Genomic DNA, 19,143 nt, shown 5'->3' with positions numbered 1-19,143 from the left:
GAAAATATTGCCTTACGTTGGATTGCTGTTTCAGAAACAAGAGTTTCTTACAGAGTCCTTGAGGAAAAGAGGATTCTCCAGTTTTATGTTAATCCAATCATTTGATTTCTTTCTTTTCCACACGGACTGTCCCATTTCTTTGGTTAGGCCTGCTTGCATCCAGTAAAATATCTAGATCGCTGAAAAGCAAAGACATAGATGAACTCCATCTCTCTTAAAGCAACTCCATCTCCATTGCTTATATGTTATCATGCACTGGAGAGAATCCATTGACATGACACTGCAGCCTTATGGCAGCTCTGATGTTTAATTTGTGAAGGGAAGGAGATTTTTTGCAATGCATAGCCAAAGCAGTCTAGCTTCAATGCCACCAGGTTGCTTGGAGTTGTGCCAGGTGGTGGTGGCTGGTCGTGATGCTATCTTCCTAATCGTTAACTGCAAAAAAGATGTTGTTGAACTTTTGTGGTGGCAGAGTTATTGCAGTTCAGTTCTACATCTGTTCATCGGACTTCCTGTGGTTTTTCATCGAATCATATGATCGACAGCTCAGACAGTGCAAAGGTTTTGGTCTGTCTAGTTTTATACCCCTGTCCCAACCGCTAAATCTGACTTCTGCTTTGTCTGGTAGAAGAAAACAAGATAGGTTGCTGTGGTAGGTTGATTCACCAGAGCTGATAGGTGTTGTCTGTTTAAAGTCTGCAGTTCAGCGCTAGTGTTAGCTTGGGCTCCAGGGCTCCAAAATTTAAAGCAAGCAAATGTCTCAGATAGGTTTGCTCTGGTAATGACTGGGTAGAAATGCAAATAATGGCTTCACTGGACCCAGTTATTGCCACTGTGACTTGCTATTTGGGTAATACTGTTAGCTGTGGTATTTAGCAAAAAAAAAAAAAAAAAAAACACAACACTCTTCACCAGTGCTATCCTCTGTATTTTCCCAGGAGTGCCCTAAGAGTCCTGTGACCTGTTTTTTTCACAGCTCTTCTGAAACATTCATATAGTGTCATCTCCTGTATGTCTGCAGCACATGCAAAGGCTTCAGTTCCTTCATCTGGAAGCAGTACATGCAAAAGATAAATGGCACAGAGCTGTATTTAAACTTTCCTTGACCTACCATGTGTCAAAAATCTTAAAGCTTCATGTCATTGGTCAAACTTTTCACATGGTATTTAATGCTTGCTATTCTAAAATGTTTTATAGTCAGTCCGGTAGGTCAGAAACACTTTGAGGTGACTTGAATATGATGATTTTAATGCTAAGGGTTTTTGGTTTTTTTTTTCAGTGAACGAACCAGCTTATTTGACATAGGCTACCACGCAGCCATGGATCATTGCAGTGATCTAGTGAAGTTGGGTTTGAATTACTGACCTGGAAGTCAAAAGCTCTGTGTCTCGTTAGCAACACGTGGAGCTATTCTGTGTCCAGCGTTCGGGTGGACAGCAAAAAACTGATCATTTCTGCCATCGCGTATCTTCTTTTTATAAAGATATACTTGAAATTGAGTGTATGCAATGGCAATGTATATAGTCACCGACACGAAATATTATCTCTCTCCTTAAAACCTCATTATCCTTACGTATGTTTCCAACCTGCAGAATGTTCAAGACGTATGCTGAGTGTGATAGGGTCCAAGGTGATTGCACCGAGTTACAGTCTTTAATCAGAAGTTGATTATTGAATTGCTACAGTACCATCACAATAGGTGGCAACATTGATCAGTCTGAAGAAAGGCATAATAATCAAATCAATACATGACAGTTATTGCCTGAAAATACTAAAGCTATTTAGTTTATTTTATGCAGCCCTTCTAGCAGAGAGACGATGGCATAGTAAGAGCTGAGTGCCTCAGATGTTGCTTTTGAAATTGCTAATATAACAATTTTACTTACTGTTTTAAAGCTAAAGATGACATTTATTAAGCTACATAGGAGTCCAGAATGGTCCCAGACTGGTACCATGAGTGTTTGCAAAACCTGTAGTTATAATCTGTGGCTGTGAAGATGAAAAAAGTTGTCTATGTCTAATTTCTCTGAAATTAGGATCTTTAATCACTTTTTTCCCTTCTGTCCCAGAAGGACTACTGCATGCTGCAGCACTGGCATGCAGCCACCTTTGGGGTGAAGAGTGACAGCTGTGTAAGGGCTTTTCTCTGCTAGGAAATGTTACAGTGGTTTAATCCTGAGGTTTAACCATTCATTCTGCTGATGCAACGCTAAACTGAACATGTTCCTGTCTACACTGACCACAAGTCAGGAAACATTTAGGAGGGAAGTAGGGAAGGTTACATTGCGGATAAGCGAGGTAGGATATCAGTTAAAAAATATATATATATATATAAAAATATATATATATCTACATGAGGCCTTGACTGGTGTGAGGCTGGACTTGTCGAGGGAATCCCAGTGTCCTGAGAGCAGGAGTGGGGTGGCAGGGGGCTAAGGCAGGACATGCTTGAGTATTGGGAAGCCAAGGGAAAGAGGAACAGAGGATATTAGTAAAGAGGCTCTCACAAGGCTGAAAAGCCGCGTTGTTCTGGGGAGGATTAGAAAGATTACACAGATGGTGACAGAGCACAACAGGGTTTCTAGGGGAATGTGAGGTGCCGGTAATCAGAAGACTCCTAACAGGAACCTCAAGGTGAGATGATGAGGAGAGTTGAAGTAAGTGCCAAAATATCTGTTGGGATCTTCAAGGTTATTTCCCTGGGAGGGTGACTTGAGAACAAACCCAGCATGGGGTGAGCAAGGGCAATGGGGTTGGGGACTTAGTGGGTCAAAGGGGTTTAACATTGAGAAAAGAAGGTGAAATGGGAGGGGAGGAACTGGGAAGAATTTTGTATGTAGGGGATGAGAAAAAGGAAAATGTGGGTGAGGGCAAATAGAAGATGTGATAAAGAGAGACCATGGAGTTACAGGGATGGAATTGGGGAAGGGAGAAGACTAGGAGACAGGAAATTAGAATTGAGGGTGAGTTTGGGGGGAAGACTAAGACTGAGGAAACAAAACAATGTGGAAGGTTAAAGAGGATGGTCAGAACAGACTAGCGGAGAGGGGTTGTAGAGGGCAATGGTTTGGGGACACAAAAGTGTTAAGGGAGAACTTTGATACCACCATCTTCATGTGTAACGCTGAGGAAATGAAACTTGCTGATGTACCTTTGAGGTTCTGGGCTTTGAACTCAAGACGAGTTGGATGTGTAAGTGCCTTAATCATATCCTACTGCTTCAGTTCCTTAACGGAGGTGATAGCACTGGAGATAGCACTGCCTTTCCTCCCTCCCTGATTTTTTATAAGCATGAGCTTCCCACAGGCTCTGAAGTCAAGTGCAATAATGACCTGAAATGGTCCTTCCTATGCTAGTCTTGGCATCAAACTAACTAGAGCTGCGGTGAGGAGCCTGGCCTCAACATAAATGGAGCCACCACAGCTGCACACTGTTGGTTGGAGCACACTGCAGGGTGCCACCGACGTCCTCATAGCTGTAGGAGAAGGGATGCTGTAAGCTAAGGCAGTGGTTCTGAGTGAAGCTGAAAAAGCTGCCAATCCAGACACGTTCCTCATGAAGCATAATGCAGGTGGAAGCTTCATGGCTTGGTGTAATTGTAGATGCTCAGTGTTGGCACCAAACTGCTCTAATAACAGCAGTATATAAGGAAAGAGTGGGATACTTTCCATGTTTTGTGACTCCCTAGAGTACAAATAGACTGTGTGTGTAAAAGTTAAATGAATAACCCTGAAAGTCAAGGGGCCAAGAAATGCCCCTTCAAAGGAGAGCGCTCCAGCCAGGATAGTCTCATGCCCCAGCACAGGGAAACGGTACGCTGTGAGCTCCAGAAAGATGATAGGGTATCCCTTCATTATTAATGGGCAAAGAGGCTTCTCAGCCATTGCCATGCTTGTTCTGATCATGTCACACCATCGAGTTTATTCTTAGTCTTAGCCACAGCCTTATAAATAATAAAATGGGTCATGTTTTATCTTACCCCAGTGATCATTGTAATGCGGCTTTTCTTTGAGACTCTGCCAAGCTCTTGACAAAGGCAACATTTAGAAGCAGATAATATGATTGAAGAGCACGATACAAAAATAGGCTCAGCTCTGCCCCAAAAGACATACACAAACATGGTGGCATTGCAGTGAACTGCCTCGGCGTACACACCGCTGTGGGAGGGCAGAAATGAGAGAAGGTTGGAAAGCTGAGGGTGCAGCGTGCCTACCCAGTTAGGACCAGCTGGGATGGCACAGCTGACGTGTATTAATTCTGGAAGTCCTTTGCTCAAAGCTGGCCCTGGAAAAGAGTGGCCTTTGTGGAAATGATATTGTCTAGCCTGTAATTTCTGCGAGGGGGAGGTATCTCTGTGGATGCCAGTTAGGCCTGTGTGCAGGCATTGTGGCTACAGCCTGAGAAGCTGAGGTGGACAAGTGGAATAGATGAGTGACACATCTCAGTTGAGGATGTAGTCTAATTGCCGTAGTAATGCCCTTAGAGTCATTCTGTGTGCTCCTCAGCAGCAGGAGAGCCAAGACACAGCAAGTAATGACTTACCCCAAACTATGGAGGAACCTGTAGCAAAACTGGAAATAGCATCCAGGACTCCAAGAACCCACCCACGGCGTCTAACCACGCTTCCTTCCTCCCACTGTGCTTCCTGGGAAAAGAGCATTTCTGTCCTGGAAACTTCTATATTGAGAAAGTCTGTGAGAATTAGAAGAAAAAACTCAGAACACATCACAAACCACGCATCTGTTTAGGACCTTTCCAAAATAGTCTCCTCCTAAGGAGCTGAGTACAATTAATAGCAGAGTCCTTTTTAGAGAAGACTGAAATAGGCAGGTCTGTACATGCACCGGCAAGAGGGCTGTTGTGGGGCTGCTGTAAGTAAGTTTTCCTTAAGACCTTTGTATTGTGTAAAGGATTCACATTTTTAAGTCTTTGTTAATGCACAAATTGAGTATGGCTCTGGTGGTAAGAAGTGTGACCAGCAGTAAAAGGGCGAAATGCAATGTGCCAGTGTAGCATTCAGCTCAAAGGAGGAATTATAAATAATCTCTTTATCCTTCGTTCTAAATGTTTTCCTTCAAGTCTAATGGTTCAGTTCCTTCCTTTTTTTTTTTTTTTTTCCCCCCACTAGATCTCTTTCTTCAGTGTCTGTGTGGGCTGCGTGTTTGCAAACCTTCCTTCAATGGGCTTTTGTTTCTCGTTGCAGAAATTTCCTGAGCTGAAGTTCAAGTACGTGGAGGAGGAGCAGCCGGAGGAGTTCTTCATCCCGTACGTTTGGTCCTTGGTTTACAATTCGGCGGTGGCCCTGTACTGGAACCCACGCGACATCCAGCTCTTCACCATGGACTCGGGCTGAAGGAGCAGGTGCCACCGCCACACCAGCTCGACTCTGTCTTGCTACGGAAAATCCAACTCGGCACTGCGTGTTAATACATGGCCCCTTCCAGTGTGCCCCCTCCGACCCCAAAGCTTACAGAGAGCCAAGCTCGCTGCTCGTGTACGGTCCAACTTTGACATCTCGAAGCAGATTGCCACAGACCTGCTGGCAACAGACTGCGGTGCGAGGAACTGGCGGCTTGTAGGCAACCTTATATTTATAGTCCTATAACGTAGAGCTTGTTTGATGAAAATGAGGCCTTACACATGGGGTGTGATGTTACTACCGACCACAAAACTGATTGCTCTTTTAACTTCACTGGGGTAATGAGGAAGGAGATGATGGGCTGTGATTTGGAAGTAGCATTTGTATTTTCCTTTGATTAAAGCAAGGCAGCTTCTTTGGGTCAAGCTTTTTGTGGTCTGCTGGATTCTGCGGTGGGTTGCTCATGCCCCTCTACCATGCTTTCACTCACAGCCCTTTATTTTGATGGCACTGTCCTGGCTGCGGTTTCTGAATTGGTGTCTCCCTTGTCATCCAAGTGAGCTAGCAAGCAGCGTAGTAATAAAATTAGCTCTGCAGGCACATTCAAAACACCCGATTTTGATGGCACAATGTTGGTGGGAGGATTTTCAATAGCAAGTCTCTTTTTGGTTTGGCAAATATTCTTTTGAGAGCTGGAAACAGCAACCTTCGGAGTGAGGTCCCTTACAGACTTGCTTTGCTGTACTTCTGGAAATTGAACACGTGAACAAATGTCCAAAGAAAATAGTTAAAAGATTGTAAAATAGACCAATGTCCCGTAAAAATTTGTGTAGTGGTGACAGTGTGTAGTGGGGATCCCTGGCAAAATGTGTTGAAAATTGCCTGTTTGCTATTTGCGAGGTTTATGACAGAAGTATAAATTTATCTGAATGTAGAAAACTTGTTTTGTTTTTGAAAGTGTCCTTTCCGGATATACCCAGCTTAATGCAAATAATCCAAAAAGTGTCTCTGCAGTTGGAAGAACAAAAGAAATTGACTGACCTGGTTTTGTAAGAACATCCCATTTTTCAAAATGTCGATTTTTTTTTTTTTTTTTTTTTTGGTCTCTGGGGAGGCTCCTGGCGGTGTCCACTCGCACGTGGATGCAGACACCGTTGTAATCCCAGTGCTGCTGCGTAGAGGACTGTCACCAGCGCATTGCATGCCAAATCATAAAGATCAGGGAGTCAGGTCCTAAACATATATGGCGAACCCCTCTATTCACTGCCTACCCCAGCGTGTCCAGCTTACTGAACTGGAGAATAGGGTGCATTTACTTTCAGACCGTCCTCTGAGTGGCTTTAAATAGAATTATTTGCACTCTTTTTCCCTGAAGGATATGCTAGATTTGTACTTTTATTTGCTTATTTAGAGGTGGAAGTCCATGGAAATACTAGCTTAAAAAAAAAAACCAAAATATTTATTTCAATATAGCTGCAAAGAGACATGCACAGCACAGGAGCATTTAGGACTTTAAAATGGCACAAGCTTTTGAGAAGAGGCAATAGTAAGACTGAAGCTGCAGTTTTTTCTTAGTAAAACATGAGAGATGATTGAACCATGCCCGAGCTGCACATATGTTTGTGCTATGTTTAGGATTTTTTTTTTTTTTTGGCTCCGCGTGAACGTCAAAAGGGAATGACTCTTCTTGGTTATTGTAGTGATTTGTAATTTTCTCTTTTAGTAAAAGGCTAAGAGCGTTTGTGAGTCAGCAGAGCTGCGCAGCCTTTGGAAAGGTCAGTCTAAAGATGCACTTTTGTACTGCGGAGTCTGAGGCTCCTGGGACAGCTCAGTTTTCATTGAACTTGCACACCCATGGGTGCAGGAGCCTGCCCCGTAATGACCACCCTCCACCCCGCAGGCTTCAGGAGAAGTGGAGCGCTTCGTAAAAGAGGGCTCAGACGGAGCAGATGCTTAGCATCAGGGTGCCAAACTGGAGAGAACCCAACTTTCTTCGAAAGGGCTTTTTCTAAAGAAAAGGGTACGTGAAGCAGCAATCTGATAGGATAGGTCAAACCAGCTGCTGGATCAGTCACACAGTGAATCATTTCTGGCTGTCCTCGTGTTCCGATGACATTGAAGCGCAGAAGGAACAGGTTTGTTGCAATCGCATAATTTCCTCGTGCATTTAATTAATATGCAATGCTTACAGAGCCCGGCTGGTTGGTAACAGCTGGAGTTGCAATCCCAAGTTGCAGCGGCAGAGCCAGACCAGGATTTATGCAGAAAGCCATGCTAGCCTGACTGACTCTTTGAGGAGTTTGAGCATTATATAGGTCTGGCAGTGTCCTGAAGTCTGCAGTCTGGCATGTTCACAAATACTCTGTTTTCCTTCAGATCTGTAAAGTATCACCTTAGGGGTCCTTTTCATTACTTTGTGTGAAAGATTTATTATGCGTAATAAAAAAAAAAAATTTTAAACCAGTAAATACCGTCTTTAGTGCTATTTGTTTTACATAATAGCTGCTGCGTGGTAACGTTTGGCCAGCCGGTCTCGGCGCTCTCGTCAGACCTAACGTGCAGGAGGCTTTATACCTTCGCAGCGATTTGCAGTAAAGAGAACTCGCATTTGTTTTATTAAGGAGGCAATTGTTTAAATGCGTGCTTGGTGAAAGAAGGGATGTGGCATGCTGCAATAGCATGCTAAACCCCATCTGGAGGGCTCTTGCCAACTCGCTCCGCAGCTGATACAGTCGCAATAGGTTAAAGCCCCCATATTCTTGCTTCTAGAGCTACAATACCATCTGAGCAGGGAGGAATAGGCAGATCTACTTGGTTGTAGTTCAAAGCACCGTCGCTTCTGCGACTCTCCTTTTCCAGGCGGAGAACAGGCAGGAAACCAAGTTACCATGTAAGTTGTTGCTAAAGTGGAGTCCAACTTTTGCTTCCTGAGGAGGAAGAAGTTATCCTTGTTCTGTGAACTGAGGGAAACTCCCATCTTCGCTTTAAAATGAGGTGACTGGTTGCAGGCTAGAATTTTTTTTTTTTCCCCTACTTTCTTACAGATGAGTCAGGTTTCCTCAACTTGGGTACAAGCAGTCCAAAAATCTTCCAGATTTGAGGACATGAAAAAAAAATACCCTACCAGCTTAAAACAGAAGAGCATGTTAGACAAGCTACAGGAACGAAACGAACTTGCCAACGTGCCTGCTAGTTTGTTGATCTGCAAGTTAAACAGGAAAGGAAGAAGCAAACATCCCCCAGCCTCGCCTTTCTGGAAACTCTGAAGTTTTGGGTACAAGCTCTTCTGCTGAGAAGCTGGGTTTTATTCTTGCCTGTGTTGTGTGATTCAGCCGTGTAAGGGATTAGGGTTGGCTGTGCCTACCTAATCACACTGTCTCCTGATCAGCTGGTCTCCGTGGGCAAAAACCCTGCCTATATGCTTGAAGACCAGGAGTTTTCCGTTTGATTTCACTTCTGTAGTTGCCTGACCACTGTAAGTCCTTTCCAGTTTTCACCCGTTAGCAGGTCCTCAGCTGCCTTTAGTTAGTTAGCTTTAAAAATTTGTGCCCCTGATACCCGAGTATCTCAAATGATCTTGCATAAATGCATAATACTATAAATATCAGGGTCCTAGCCCCATGATGCTTTTGTGTGTTTGATTTGTTGTTGTTTTGCTGGACGGGGGGTTGATTTTTCAATAGACTCTACTAACATTTCCATCCCGATCTGTGAGATAACAGCTGTGCAACTGATAGCTACCTGCAACTGCCTCGGTTGGATTATCAGATTCAGCGAACGGAAATGTTGACTCGGTACGTTCCTCTTTACAGTTGTGGTCTCTCCTCCTCCTCCCTGCATTCACATCAGGGTCCTAATGTCTAGATCAGGGTGTTAATCTTCCTAGAACTGTTCAGTTTGGGGAGCTTTCACCAGTACTGAGGGTTTCGTCAAGGTTTTTATCTTGGAGGCTTCTCAGGCTAACGTTGCAGTAAAATCTGTATCAAATATACCCACATCCTCAGACTGCAAGAGTGCTCTTTTCTCTTTAACCTCAAGACAGATAATCCATAAAATTTTCTTCAGCAGCATGATACGGAACCAATCCATTTTTAACATTTCTGGCAGTAAAATGTCATTTGTCATTTAAAGGGGAGGAATATGTTTATCTACTCCTTTTGCAAGTTGCAGTCAACTGGTTAGACAGGAGTGTATGTTCTCCTCAGCTCTGCCAGAGATTCCTCTAGACACGAGGAGTTTGTGCTAATTCTAGTTACACTTCATGTGAGCTGGGAAGGAGGTAAGTTGAGGGAGAGTCTCTATGCAGACTGTTCAGTTTTGATCATGAAGCGTTGACTGAAGGGCAGCCAGTTGGGCTTGTTGTCAAAGAGCTCTCTTAACAGTTTGCTCAGGCTGTGGCTCCTACCAGGCGTCCTGAACATCTTCTAGCAGCACCTGTGGGGGCTGCGGGCTCTCAGCACATTGCAGATATCCCATGAGACTAAATTCTGTAGGGAAGAGCATCCCAGATTTCACAAGGTTGGTTGACTAGACTGTTCCAGATGAGGCTGGCAGTTAACTTGGGTTTAGCTGTAAGGTCGACTTCACCGAGAAGTCTTCTTCTCCGAGAAGCTTTGCAATCTCACTTTGACTGTGGGCATGTACCTGCAGAGCTGCACTTTGCCGTCAGGTGCAGTGGTCCTCCAGGAGCATGCAACAGCAGACCAGCGTGGTGCTACAGGATGCCAAGGCAGTGCTGAAATAACCCTCTGCTAACCCACTCCTAAATGGTGATAACATGAACTAGGTCATCAAAAGCAGCTGCATCCCTCGTTTGTGTGTCGCTGTCTACAGAACTAGGCATCCCTTTGCTGTGCTCCCTTGGTGAGTTCCTATGGCTGGAAAGACTTGCGACCGCTCTGGAGTGTCGCTGTTATAAATACTTTGTTCTTTGAGAGTAGTTACCCTGAATTGCAAGGCTCCAGCTGAGATTACAGCATGAAAAGCCTGTAAAGCATTTAATCATAGATGCTATGTTTTTGCTGGATGGATGCTTTTCATATGTTAGGTCTATATAGCCTTGCTGCAAATGAATTATTTCGAGTAGCTGTGTTTTAATATTGAAGGCTTTGCTACCACCCACGGATTGTGCCAGCACTTCCATGTACTTAGATAAATGAAAATGTCACTATCAGTGAATCCCTCCAAATCTCAAATCAACTACACCGCTGAGCTGCCAAACTGGGACAATCTGAATGAGAGATTTAAAAAACAGAGATTTTTTAATGCTGCTGAAGCACACTGCATAATCCTTCATCATCGCTTTAAAAACTGTCTTAAAATTAATCCAAAATGAATATGTCTTGGCAGACGTGATGAAACGTTCAGCTGTACATAGTTTTTGCCAGCTGTCTTGGCAAACTAAATGGCAGACTTCAGTCTTTCTTGTATTCATTTTGTGCTGCTAAATATGCTAAATCTGACAGCGCTGGAGGAAAACTGGAGCTCCTCAAGTATCCGGAGAGCAGCTAGGATTGGAAGCGAGATTCCCCAAGTCTGGTTACCAACTTGGGGTGCCCCAGTGCGATCAGTACTTCCCGTGGCATCCATCTTTCTGGGCTATGAAGCTCCCAACCGGCCCTGGAAAAATCACTGCTAGCTGCAAGTGGTGACGCCATGTCCAGCCCTGGCCCAGAAACTTCTCAACTTCTGTAATGCTGCTGCAACGATGACTACAGAGCAGGCTGATTTGGGCGAGGCTCTGGTCATTTATGTAACGCTGGCCACCAAAGAGTAGTAAAAGGGTAAGAAGGACATGGAGCAATCATGTGTTTCTTGCTTTCAACCACAGGTTTTTCCCAAGGGACGAGCACGCTGCCCCATTGTGGCACGGCTGGATCTGGGGCACAAGGTCACGGCTGATCCCTGCCTCAGCTTAGCACCTCGCGTCTTGTGTGCGTCTCCAGCGGTGGAGCAGAGCAGAGGGAGAGGTGTAGCAGGACCCTTTCCTCCCTGAAACAGAGCTCTTTGCGGAGACTCTAAAAAAAACTCCAGTTCCCACCCTCAACAAAAAAAAATACATCTTTGGCACCTGCAATCCTGCAAGTTTCTCCCAACCGAAATAGGAAGTGAAAATTAAATTGAAATTCTTTCCTTTCTCCTAAATCAAATCTCGCAGGCGGCAATTGCCCTTTAAAAGGTCAACCTTTTAGCCCACAAAATATGGAATCAATATGTTATTGACCTAAACAACAGCCATTAACTTTGCTCTGCCTTTAGCTCCTGCCTTTGCTTCCTCTCCTGACGGCGTCCGAGGGGGCGTGCGAAAGCCTCCCGGCATTCCCGCTGGTGCGCACCAGCAAAGGGAAACCTCCCACCGAAAAATCCCAGGCGTGATTTTTCCTCTCTGGAGATCCATCTTTGCTCTCGGCCTCCTGGTGTGTTGCTGTTTGCCGGCAGGAGCGGGTGCTGAGACTCTCCCAGCGGACAGAGAGGGGAGAGCCATGGCCGGCCATCCCTGGGCCAGCGTCCACCCACCTTGGGGCAAGCAGAGACCGCAGATGCTTTCCTGTGGGCGCTGTCGGCGATTCCCACCATCCGACTCATCCTGGCTGGTTGAAGCATCGATGCAGGTCGGCTTGGCCCGCACTGCCACGATCACCCCAGTCCCCCGTGTGCCTTGCCAAGCAGAAAGTGTGGGTCCAAAATAACTTCTGTGTTTCATTAGTAAGGAAAAGAGCATTTTACAGCAACAAAAAAGGATGGCACTGCTTTCTCCCAGGAGAGGGTGTCCTGGCTCGACAGTGCCGAGAGACACCGCTGAGCCCTGCAGGATGCCAAAACACACCAGGGCACAGGAGGCAGTTTCCCAGGGCCGGCTGCCGATCTGCTGTCCAGGGCACCCGGACCGGCCAGGGTTTATAACCGCGCTGTCACGGCCACGGCAGCAGACTGCACAGGCTGCAGGAGGGCAGCAAAACCCCAGGCTGCTGCAGCCACGAGAGAGCTAGAGCCACCTGGACGGGGCCAAGGTGGCAGCAGGACGTTAACGCCGTATCCACGGGATTAACCGTGTTTCCTTCGCCAGGCTTCCCACGCATTGACGTTCCTCAACCAGCTCTGAAGCCTTTCAGGAAAAAGCATGAAGATGATGGCAACAGGAAATACAGCTCGGAACTCTGATTTTTGGAAAAGAACAACTTGCAGGGCCACGTCGAGTCCCGTTAAAACACAAATACCCAAGGCCAATGGCCACGGGTTCCTGATTTTTCTCTTGCTGCCTACACACGCACTGGGCACGCACGGCTTCCCAGGCACCGTGGCTGACCCCATCTCAGCACCTCCCAGACTGCATCAAGCCTCGACCAGCCCCCAGGGCTGGTTCCACCTCAAATGAAGGAAATGCAATCAAACCTGTTGATATTGGCCTCATCCCCTGGATAAGGCAGGAGCTGGTGACTTGGGCGGACCCGAGATGGGCTTTTGCAATGCAACAACGGTGCCGACCGTGGGAAGAGGAGCAAAGAAACGCGAGTGGGACTATTAGTGGGTGCTGCGACAGCAGCGCAGGAGCACCCATGTCCTCCTACCCACTAAGCATGACGGCAGCCCTCCTCATCGCACAACTGGGCCACGAGCATTTTACGAGGATTTTCCCCTGCACCATTTAAGTTACTAGTGTGCCCATAGTCGACGGGTGCCAGAGACGCATGGGAAAGGTTAAGTTCTCGACTATTCCAGTAAGGAACAGCCACTTCCATGCAATACCTTGTTGCTTGCTGACTCCCTATGGCCAAATGAAAGTCCGATTGTCATAGTGTGGCACAGAGGTGTTGGACCACTAGGGAATAAATCAGAAACCATTGTACTGACCCAGAGAGCTTATAATTGACAAGAAGATGCATTTATCAGGAAGGGACCAAGACCAGCGAGGTAGCTTGTATGCTTTACTCTAAATATTTGTATATATGTATATAATGTAAGTGCCTATATGCATATATATATGTATATGCCAAAAATGCATAGAATTATTTATTATTCTCTCCTATCTATAAAACGATGATGCTTTGTGGCACCCCACTGTCTATTAAAGAGCTGTGCCTGGGAGGTGCACGGTTGGTTGGTTGGGTTTTTTTGGACGACTTTGTGTGACGTTGCCTATATAAAGAAATGCTGGGGGAGCACCGGCGGGTGCTAGCGGCACCGGGCTGCGTGCCCGGGGCAGGCCATGCAGGGATCTGGGTGGCAAGGCAGTGCATCAAGTGTCCGGAGGCCACCGCTGATGGATTGACCTCCTCTCTTACCTTGTGCGGCACGTATGGATGTGTTGTGGCTAGGAGCGTGAAACGAGGGCAGGTTAGTTGTGTTTGTGCCGCTGCCAAGCTCGCTGCTGTGACGTTTCCATCTGCCTCGCTGTTGTATAACCCTCTGCTCCCTCGGAAATTAGAGGCAAGGTAGAAATCCCCTCCTTTTCGACTCCTCTCAAGGCAGGTGCTGGCAATATCAGTGGTCGTCCCTGGGCCCGGAACAGCCTGGTGTTTGTAGCCACCCCAAAACTCGACCTTCCCATGCTGCGTGTGGGCTAGCAACACTGTCCTATGCCTTGCTCCGTGCCCTTGGGCTGCTTTGCTGGCCCCCATGAGCAGAGCTCTGTGTGCACTCGTGCCACAGTATTGCAATCGCCCTTTTGCTACAAATCTTTGAGGGCCGACAGCAGTCTTCTGGTCAGAAGAAATTCAGAACTGGTACTAGAAAGCCATTATTTCACCTCCCTCACGTGCCTACCATCAACACCTAGTGGCAAAGAAAGCAGCTGTTGGCACCACAGCAGCCCCCCACCCCACCTCATCCTCCAAAACAAGCACCGCCAGGATGAAGAGCTTTTCTAGAACTGCAGAGACTAGCTGGCAACAGCCACTGGACCCGTGGCTTTTTCTTTGACTCTCCGAGGTCTGTGGCTTGAGTCTGGTGTGAAGACCTGGGGCTTGTGAAGTCGGGAAAAGTGGCCAGTTGGTCCTCTGGGTCCCTCTTCCCAGGAAACGTCCCTCCATCCCATGTACAATTTTGGACCATAACAGCTAGAACTTGCCCAGTGAATGCTCTTGATCTGGGAAATTCAGAGGTTTTCACACCCTGAGCTCCCAAGCCTAGAGGAATAGGGGTTTGGCTTTTTACTGGTACCATTGCAGCTCTGCCCTTTCAAGTTTTAAGAGTTTCTTTGCTTATTCGCTCTCTCCTACCTTGAGAATAACCTTTAGGATGGTGGGGGTGGGGGTGGGAGACGATGAAAGATAGGGCGGTGAAGAAACTCGTACCAGACGTATTGTTGGCTCTTGGCCTGAGAAGCTGGGCCTGCTCAATGCCTTGCCAAGATCGTTTTCACTGGGAGGATACACTGATGATGACAGCCAGGTATTTCTTTGATGCAGTTCTGTGGATTAACCAGGAAAGTACGTGAAGTCCCCTCTCCCTGAATACAGTGGGACCAGATAGGCTGCAACCAGCCTTGAACCCAAGCCCAAGCCTGCCTCGAACCACTCCTGTGTGCCCCAAAGAAGTGTGTGCTTTCCTGCTCCTTTACTTTCTGTTTCGTTTCCCAAACTACATTTCTGGTCTACCTCTGGCATTTTGCTGACTTTCTCTCCGCTTTCTCATTCCTCAGACGTAGATGAAGACACGCACCCTTTTGTACAAACAATTGCAACCAGACCAGTGCCTCAGAAAAAAAGAGCAGTGCCTACTCTCTTTTACAGAAAGTCCCAGGGAAATACCTTATTTTCTAGCCCAGCCTTGCCATGTTTTGGGACTTGCACCCTCAAGCACAATCGTGGCCTCATGTTGAAGAGCAGATGTTCTGCAAGGTGCTTCTTTCCTTCAGGTGCCTCTGAGAGGGTCACAGGGACTTTTCTGCAATCCTGCGCTGTCCCAGCCTATGGAGAGTTGGCCAACGGGATGTCCATCCATGACACCACAGGTAGTGTAACCCTGGGCAGGATGGACAGGAAGCCAAAGAGGGGTGAAAGCCGCCACTGCCCACACGTGGAGTTCTGTTTGGGTTCAACCGTGCTAATGTGCTTGCACGCTCGTGATAGAAAAATCCTGTCCTGGGGTGGAGAGGACAACCCGAGCAGATGTTTCCCCATCCGAGGCCTCCCAGAGGCTATCCACGAGTGGGAGGAGCAAGAAGCCCACATAAGCCAGGACCAGGGCATTTCTTTGGGTGGATGCACAGATGGAGGCGAGGGCTGACAAACTGCAGGGATGCTGGCACCACAGCAGAAGAGGCGTAGGAGAAAAGGGAATTTCTTTCTGGAGGGAAAAGGTGCTGAATTTGGGAGTGCGAAGCACAGGCTGAGATGTGTTCTCAGAGATGGAAGGGAATTTATTAGGAAATAATGTGGAAGACTTTGGGTAGAGACAACAAAAAGCTAAATATGGAGACTCTTTCCTGCTGAGAGCTGTTGTGTCCCCCAGCCCCATCTCCCCCTGTCCTGGCGTTCACCTCTGCTTGGTCCCCAAAGCTCGGTGATGAGACCTGGGGAGCTGCCGACACAAGCAGGCACGTCCTCTCCTGCCTGAACCACATCTACCAAAATGAATTCACATACGTGACGTCCTGGGGCCTGGGTGCACCAGGCCCCGCCCAGGAGCCGAAGGGGAGCAGGAAAGATGCGTGCAGCATTCACGCTTTGTTGTCTACCTTTATTTCCCCGTCTCAGACCCAGAGGTGGTATTTCTCTGGTTTCCTTTTTCCTGATTTTTCTGACTGTGCCTTTACAACCGTAGGTGTCAGAGACCCACTTCACCCCTGGAAGCAAGCGCTGGTCCAAGCACCCACTTTGAGTAGTCAGTGATGCAGATTTCTACCACATTTTTAGCGCGAGATGTTTTTATTCTGGGAAAATGTCCCTTAGCAGCATTCGTAAGAACGCCCTGCACATGAAACCACGCAAGGGGAGAATGGCCTTTTTGGATGCCGTTGTAGGGACAGAGTGTCCTGGGACTTCTGACAAGTAACGAATGAAAGACAAATGTTGTGGGACCAATGCTGACACCGCTGTGTGCTACATGCTTGGGATCAAGGCCTGAATGGGGGGTTGCTGCCATCATCCCGCACTTGCACATAAAGCAGCACAATGAATATATATATATTTTTTGCACAGCCTACCCAACAGATGCCTGTAGGTCTTTAACAGCACAGCACATCATCAGCACGTCTGACTGCACCACGCACAAGAGCAAAACATCTGGACGTGCTGTACAATAAACAAGACGTGGGCAAGTCACACCCCTCCAGATCGTCCATTGTTCAAAGTGAAAGCTCGCCACAGAAATTCGGAAAAGGGGGAGAAGGGGAAGGACTCTTATTATGCTTGGAAACTATTTAAATATGTCAATATTAAAGGAGCGTAATTACCACTCAAGCAATTCCAGCAAACAAGTCAGTAACAGTGCCTACTTTACGGGAAGTGCATTTCCTCTTGGCAATGCTCTGGGCAGGAATTATTCAATACACGCTCTCCTGCTCTGCTCCCCCAGCTTCATCACTGGCTCCAAGGGGACCAGCAGCCTCCAGCTAGCCGGGAGCCGAGGAGCCGCCTGCACCGGGATACACGCAGCGACGCACGTGGGACCGTGCTGCTCCAGCTCCTGAGCGCAGGCGGGCCGCACTGGCCTGCTGGACCCTTTGCACATCCGATGGAGATATAAGGGAATTGGGTAGCTGGAGCAGCCTGTCTGAACACAGCGCTGGCGGCTTTATTGCAGGAAGAGGCGGAGGAAGGATGAGGCTGCGGTTAAGCGACGGGACGAGGAGCACCCAGATCTTCTGAGTCAGTTCCCAGCGTTGCCCCAGACTTCCCGTGTTGCGCTGGGCGAGTTGCTTAACCGTCGGCGGCGCCGTCTCCGGCCGCTCTGCGGTTGGCCTTGCAGCAATGCAAAGTTACGCTACTGCTTAGGGAAACTACTAATGGCCTTTGACTTTTTTTTTCTTCCTTTTTTCAAGAACATGGAGCCTAAAAGCTAGGTTCCTTAAACTGTTTGTTAGTTACTGAAGGAAATGGCTGCTTTGCAACACTGCAGAGAGCCTTCCCAGAGATGCTGGTGGGGGGAAATGTTTTGAAGAGGAACATCCCGTTTGTTTTCTGACAACTATCAAAGTGTACCAAATGAAGGCTATTAACAGAGGCCGTAATGAGTGATCTGCTAGCTGTAAGGGGCATAGACGTGGCAATAGGCTCTCAAACTTGGAGGGCAGACCTAAAGCCTGAAACTAGACAATTCCCATGAACAAAAGCATCCATGAGGTCCCAGGAGAGGTTCCTCTACCACGTGCTGCTCAGAGGCACTCGGAGGTGGATCTGCTCCAGTGGCTGTGGCCGAGGAGCACAAAAGCAAGCAGTAACCAGGGGAAATGTTACCCATGCTTTAAAAGGAAACAAAACCACAAAGTCCTCCTAAGATTGCTCAGTGTGGCCAACTTTCAGGACAGCTCACCTTCCCTCTGGGTCTGGTTGCACAACTCTCTGGACTGTTTGGGTTCACCGCAGCTGACTGCCCAGTCCTGACACCCAGCCAGTCTCCCAGCCCAGCAGGAGAGATGATGAGGGGACTGGAGCATCTCTCCTGTGAAGAAAGGCTGAGAGAGCTGGGCCTGTTTGGCCTGGAGAAGAGAAGACTGAGAGGCGATCTCATCAATGTCTGCAAGTGTCTGAAGGGGGGATGTTGAGAGGATGGGGCCAGACTCTTCTCAGTGATGCCCAGCACTAGGATAAGAGGCAACAGGCACAAACTGAACCACGGGAAGTTCCATCTGAACATGAGGAAAAACTTCTTGACTGTGAGGGTAACAGAGCCCTGGAAGAGGTTGCCCAGAGAGGTGATGGAGTCTCCTTCCCTGGAGATAAACAAAACCCACCTGGACGCGATCCTGGGAAATATGCTCTAGAGGACCCTGCTTGAGCAGAAGGTTTGCACTAGATGATCTCCAGAGGTCCCTTCCAACCTCAACCATTCTGTGTTTCTGTGGGGCCATGGATGCTGCATCCTCCCCAACTCCCTGATGCTATTTAGGCAAGAACCCGATGCAGACAAGGAAAAACAATCTTCAGCCAAACGAGGAGCAACCAATCTCTTTGCTCATTAGCTGAGCTCTTTAGGTAATCCTCGTTATTGCATATGAGCACGTCATAGCACCCCATACAGCGTGGAAAGGCTTTTATCAGCATTTTTGCAGATGGGGAGCTGCGATTTCAGGTGTTTGTGGGCATTTTCAGGGTGATCCTCCTGGGATCACCTAGGAGGCCTCCAGTAGAGTCTACCGAGATGCTGAACCACTTATTATACTTGGAAACTATTTAAATATGTCAATGCAAATGCTTGCTGGCCTTTTACTGACAGTGGTCCTTGAGAGGAGGAGCTGCCTCGGTGCTCCCGGGGGTCCAGGCTGCTCCAGGTAGGGTTTTTCAGATGTGAAGAGGCAGAAAGGGGCTGGATCTGCATCTGTCCTGTGTATTCTCACAAGCCCTATGTGAAATGCTCATTATAGTTCATAATAGCAATGGGGAACACAGGAACCATGCTACTGGCTTTTTAAAAATCTTTAGAAACCCTTAAATATTCTTAACTGATTCATTTTTTGCAATAGCCACCTAATTTGAGTACCAGTCCCATCTAATGGTTGCAGAGGAGGTAGAATAAAAGGTTTTGTTTAGTGCCTGGTTAATACCAGAAAGGCATATTGAAAATGTAAAATGCCACAGAAATACTAAATAATCTTATTTTTGTTGGTAACACTCCCCTTGAGC

At 47.2% G+C, this 19,143-nt stretch overlaps 1 protein-coding gene and 1 long non-coding RNA gene across 6 annotated transcripts in view; both read left to right on the top strand.

Annotated features, from left to right (window-relative positions):
- The window catches only part of LOC104138494 (dymeclin), a 231,246-nt gene extending 223,419 nt beyond the window's left edge, over positions 1-7,827 (top strand). For all 5 annotated transcript variants that reach the window (XM_068924734.1, XM_068924731.1, XM_068924732.1 and 2 more), the window contains one exon: positions 5,204-7,827. In XM_068924734.1, coding sequence (XP_068780835.1) covers positions 5,204-5,353 — 150 coding nt within the window. In that variant the 3' untranslated portion in view covers positions 5,354-7,827. The remainder of the gene's footprint in view (positions 1-5,203) is intronic.
- A 974-nt stretch (positions 7,828-8,801) lies between these two features.
- On the top strand, positions 8,802-15,047 carry LOC138064071 (uncharacterized). Its single transcript, XR_011137310.1, has 3 exons — positions 8,802-8,834; positions 9,082-9,153; positions 15,000-15,047. It is a non-coding gene; the product is annotated as an uncharacterized lncRNA (long non-coding RNA).
- The last annotated feature ends 4,096 nt before the right edge of the window (positions 15,048-19,143 follow it).

This window comes from Struthio camelus, chromosome W, assembly GCF_040807025.1.
Source record: "Struthio camelus isolate bStrCam1 chromosome W, bStrCam1.hap1, whole genome shotgun sequence".
NCBI lineage: Eukaryota > Metazoa > Chordata > Aves > Struthioniformes > Struthionidae > Struthio > Struthio camelus.
This window is presented reverse-complemented; position numbering and strand designations above follow the sequence as displayed.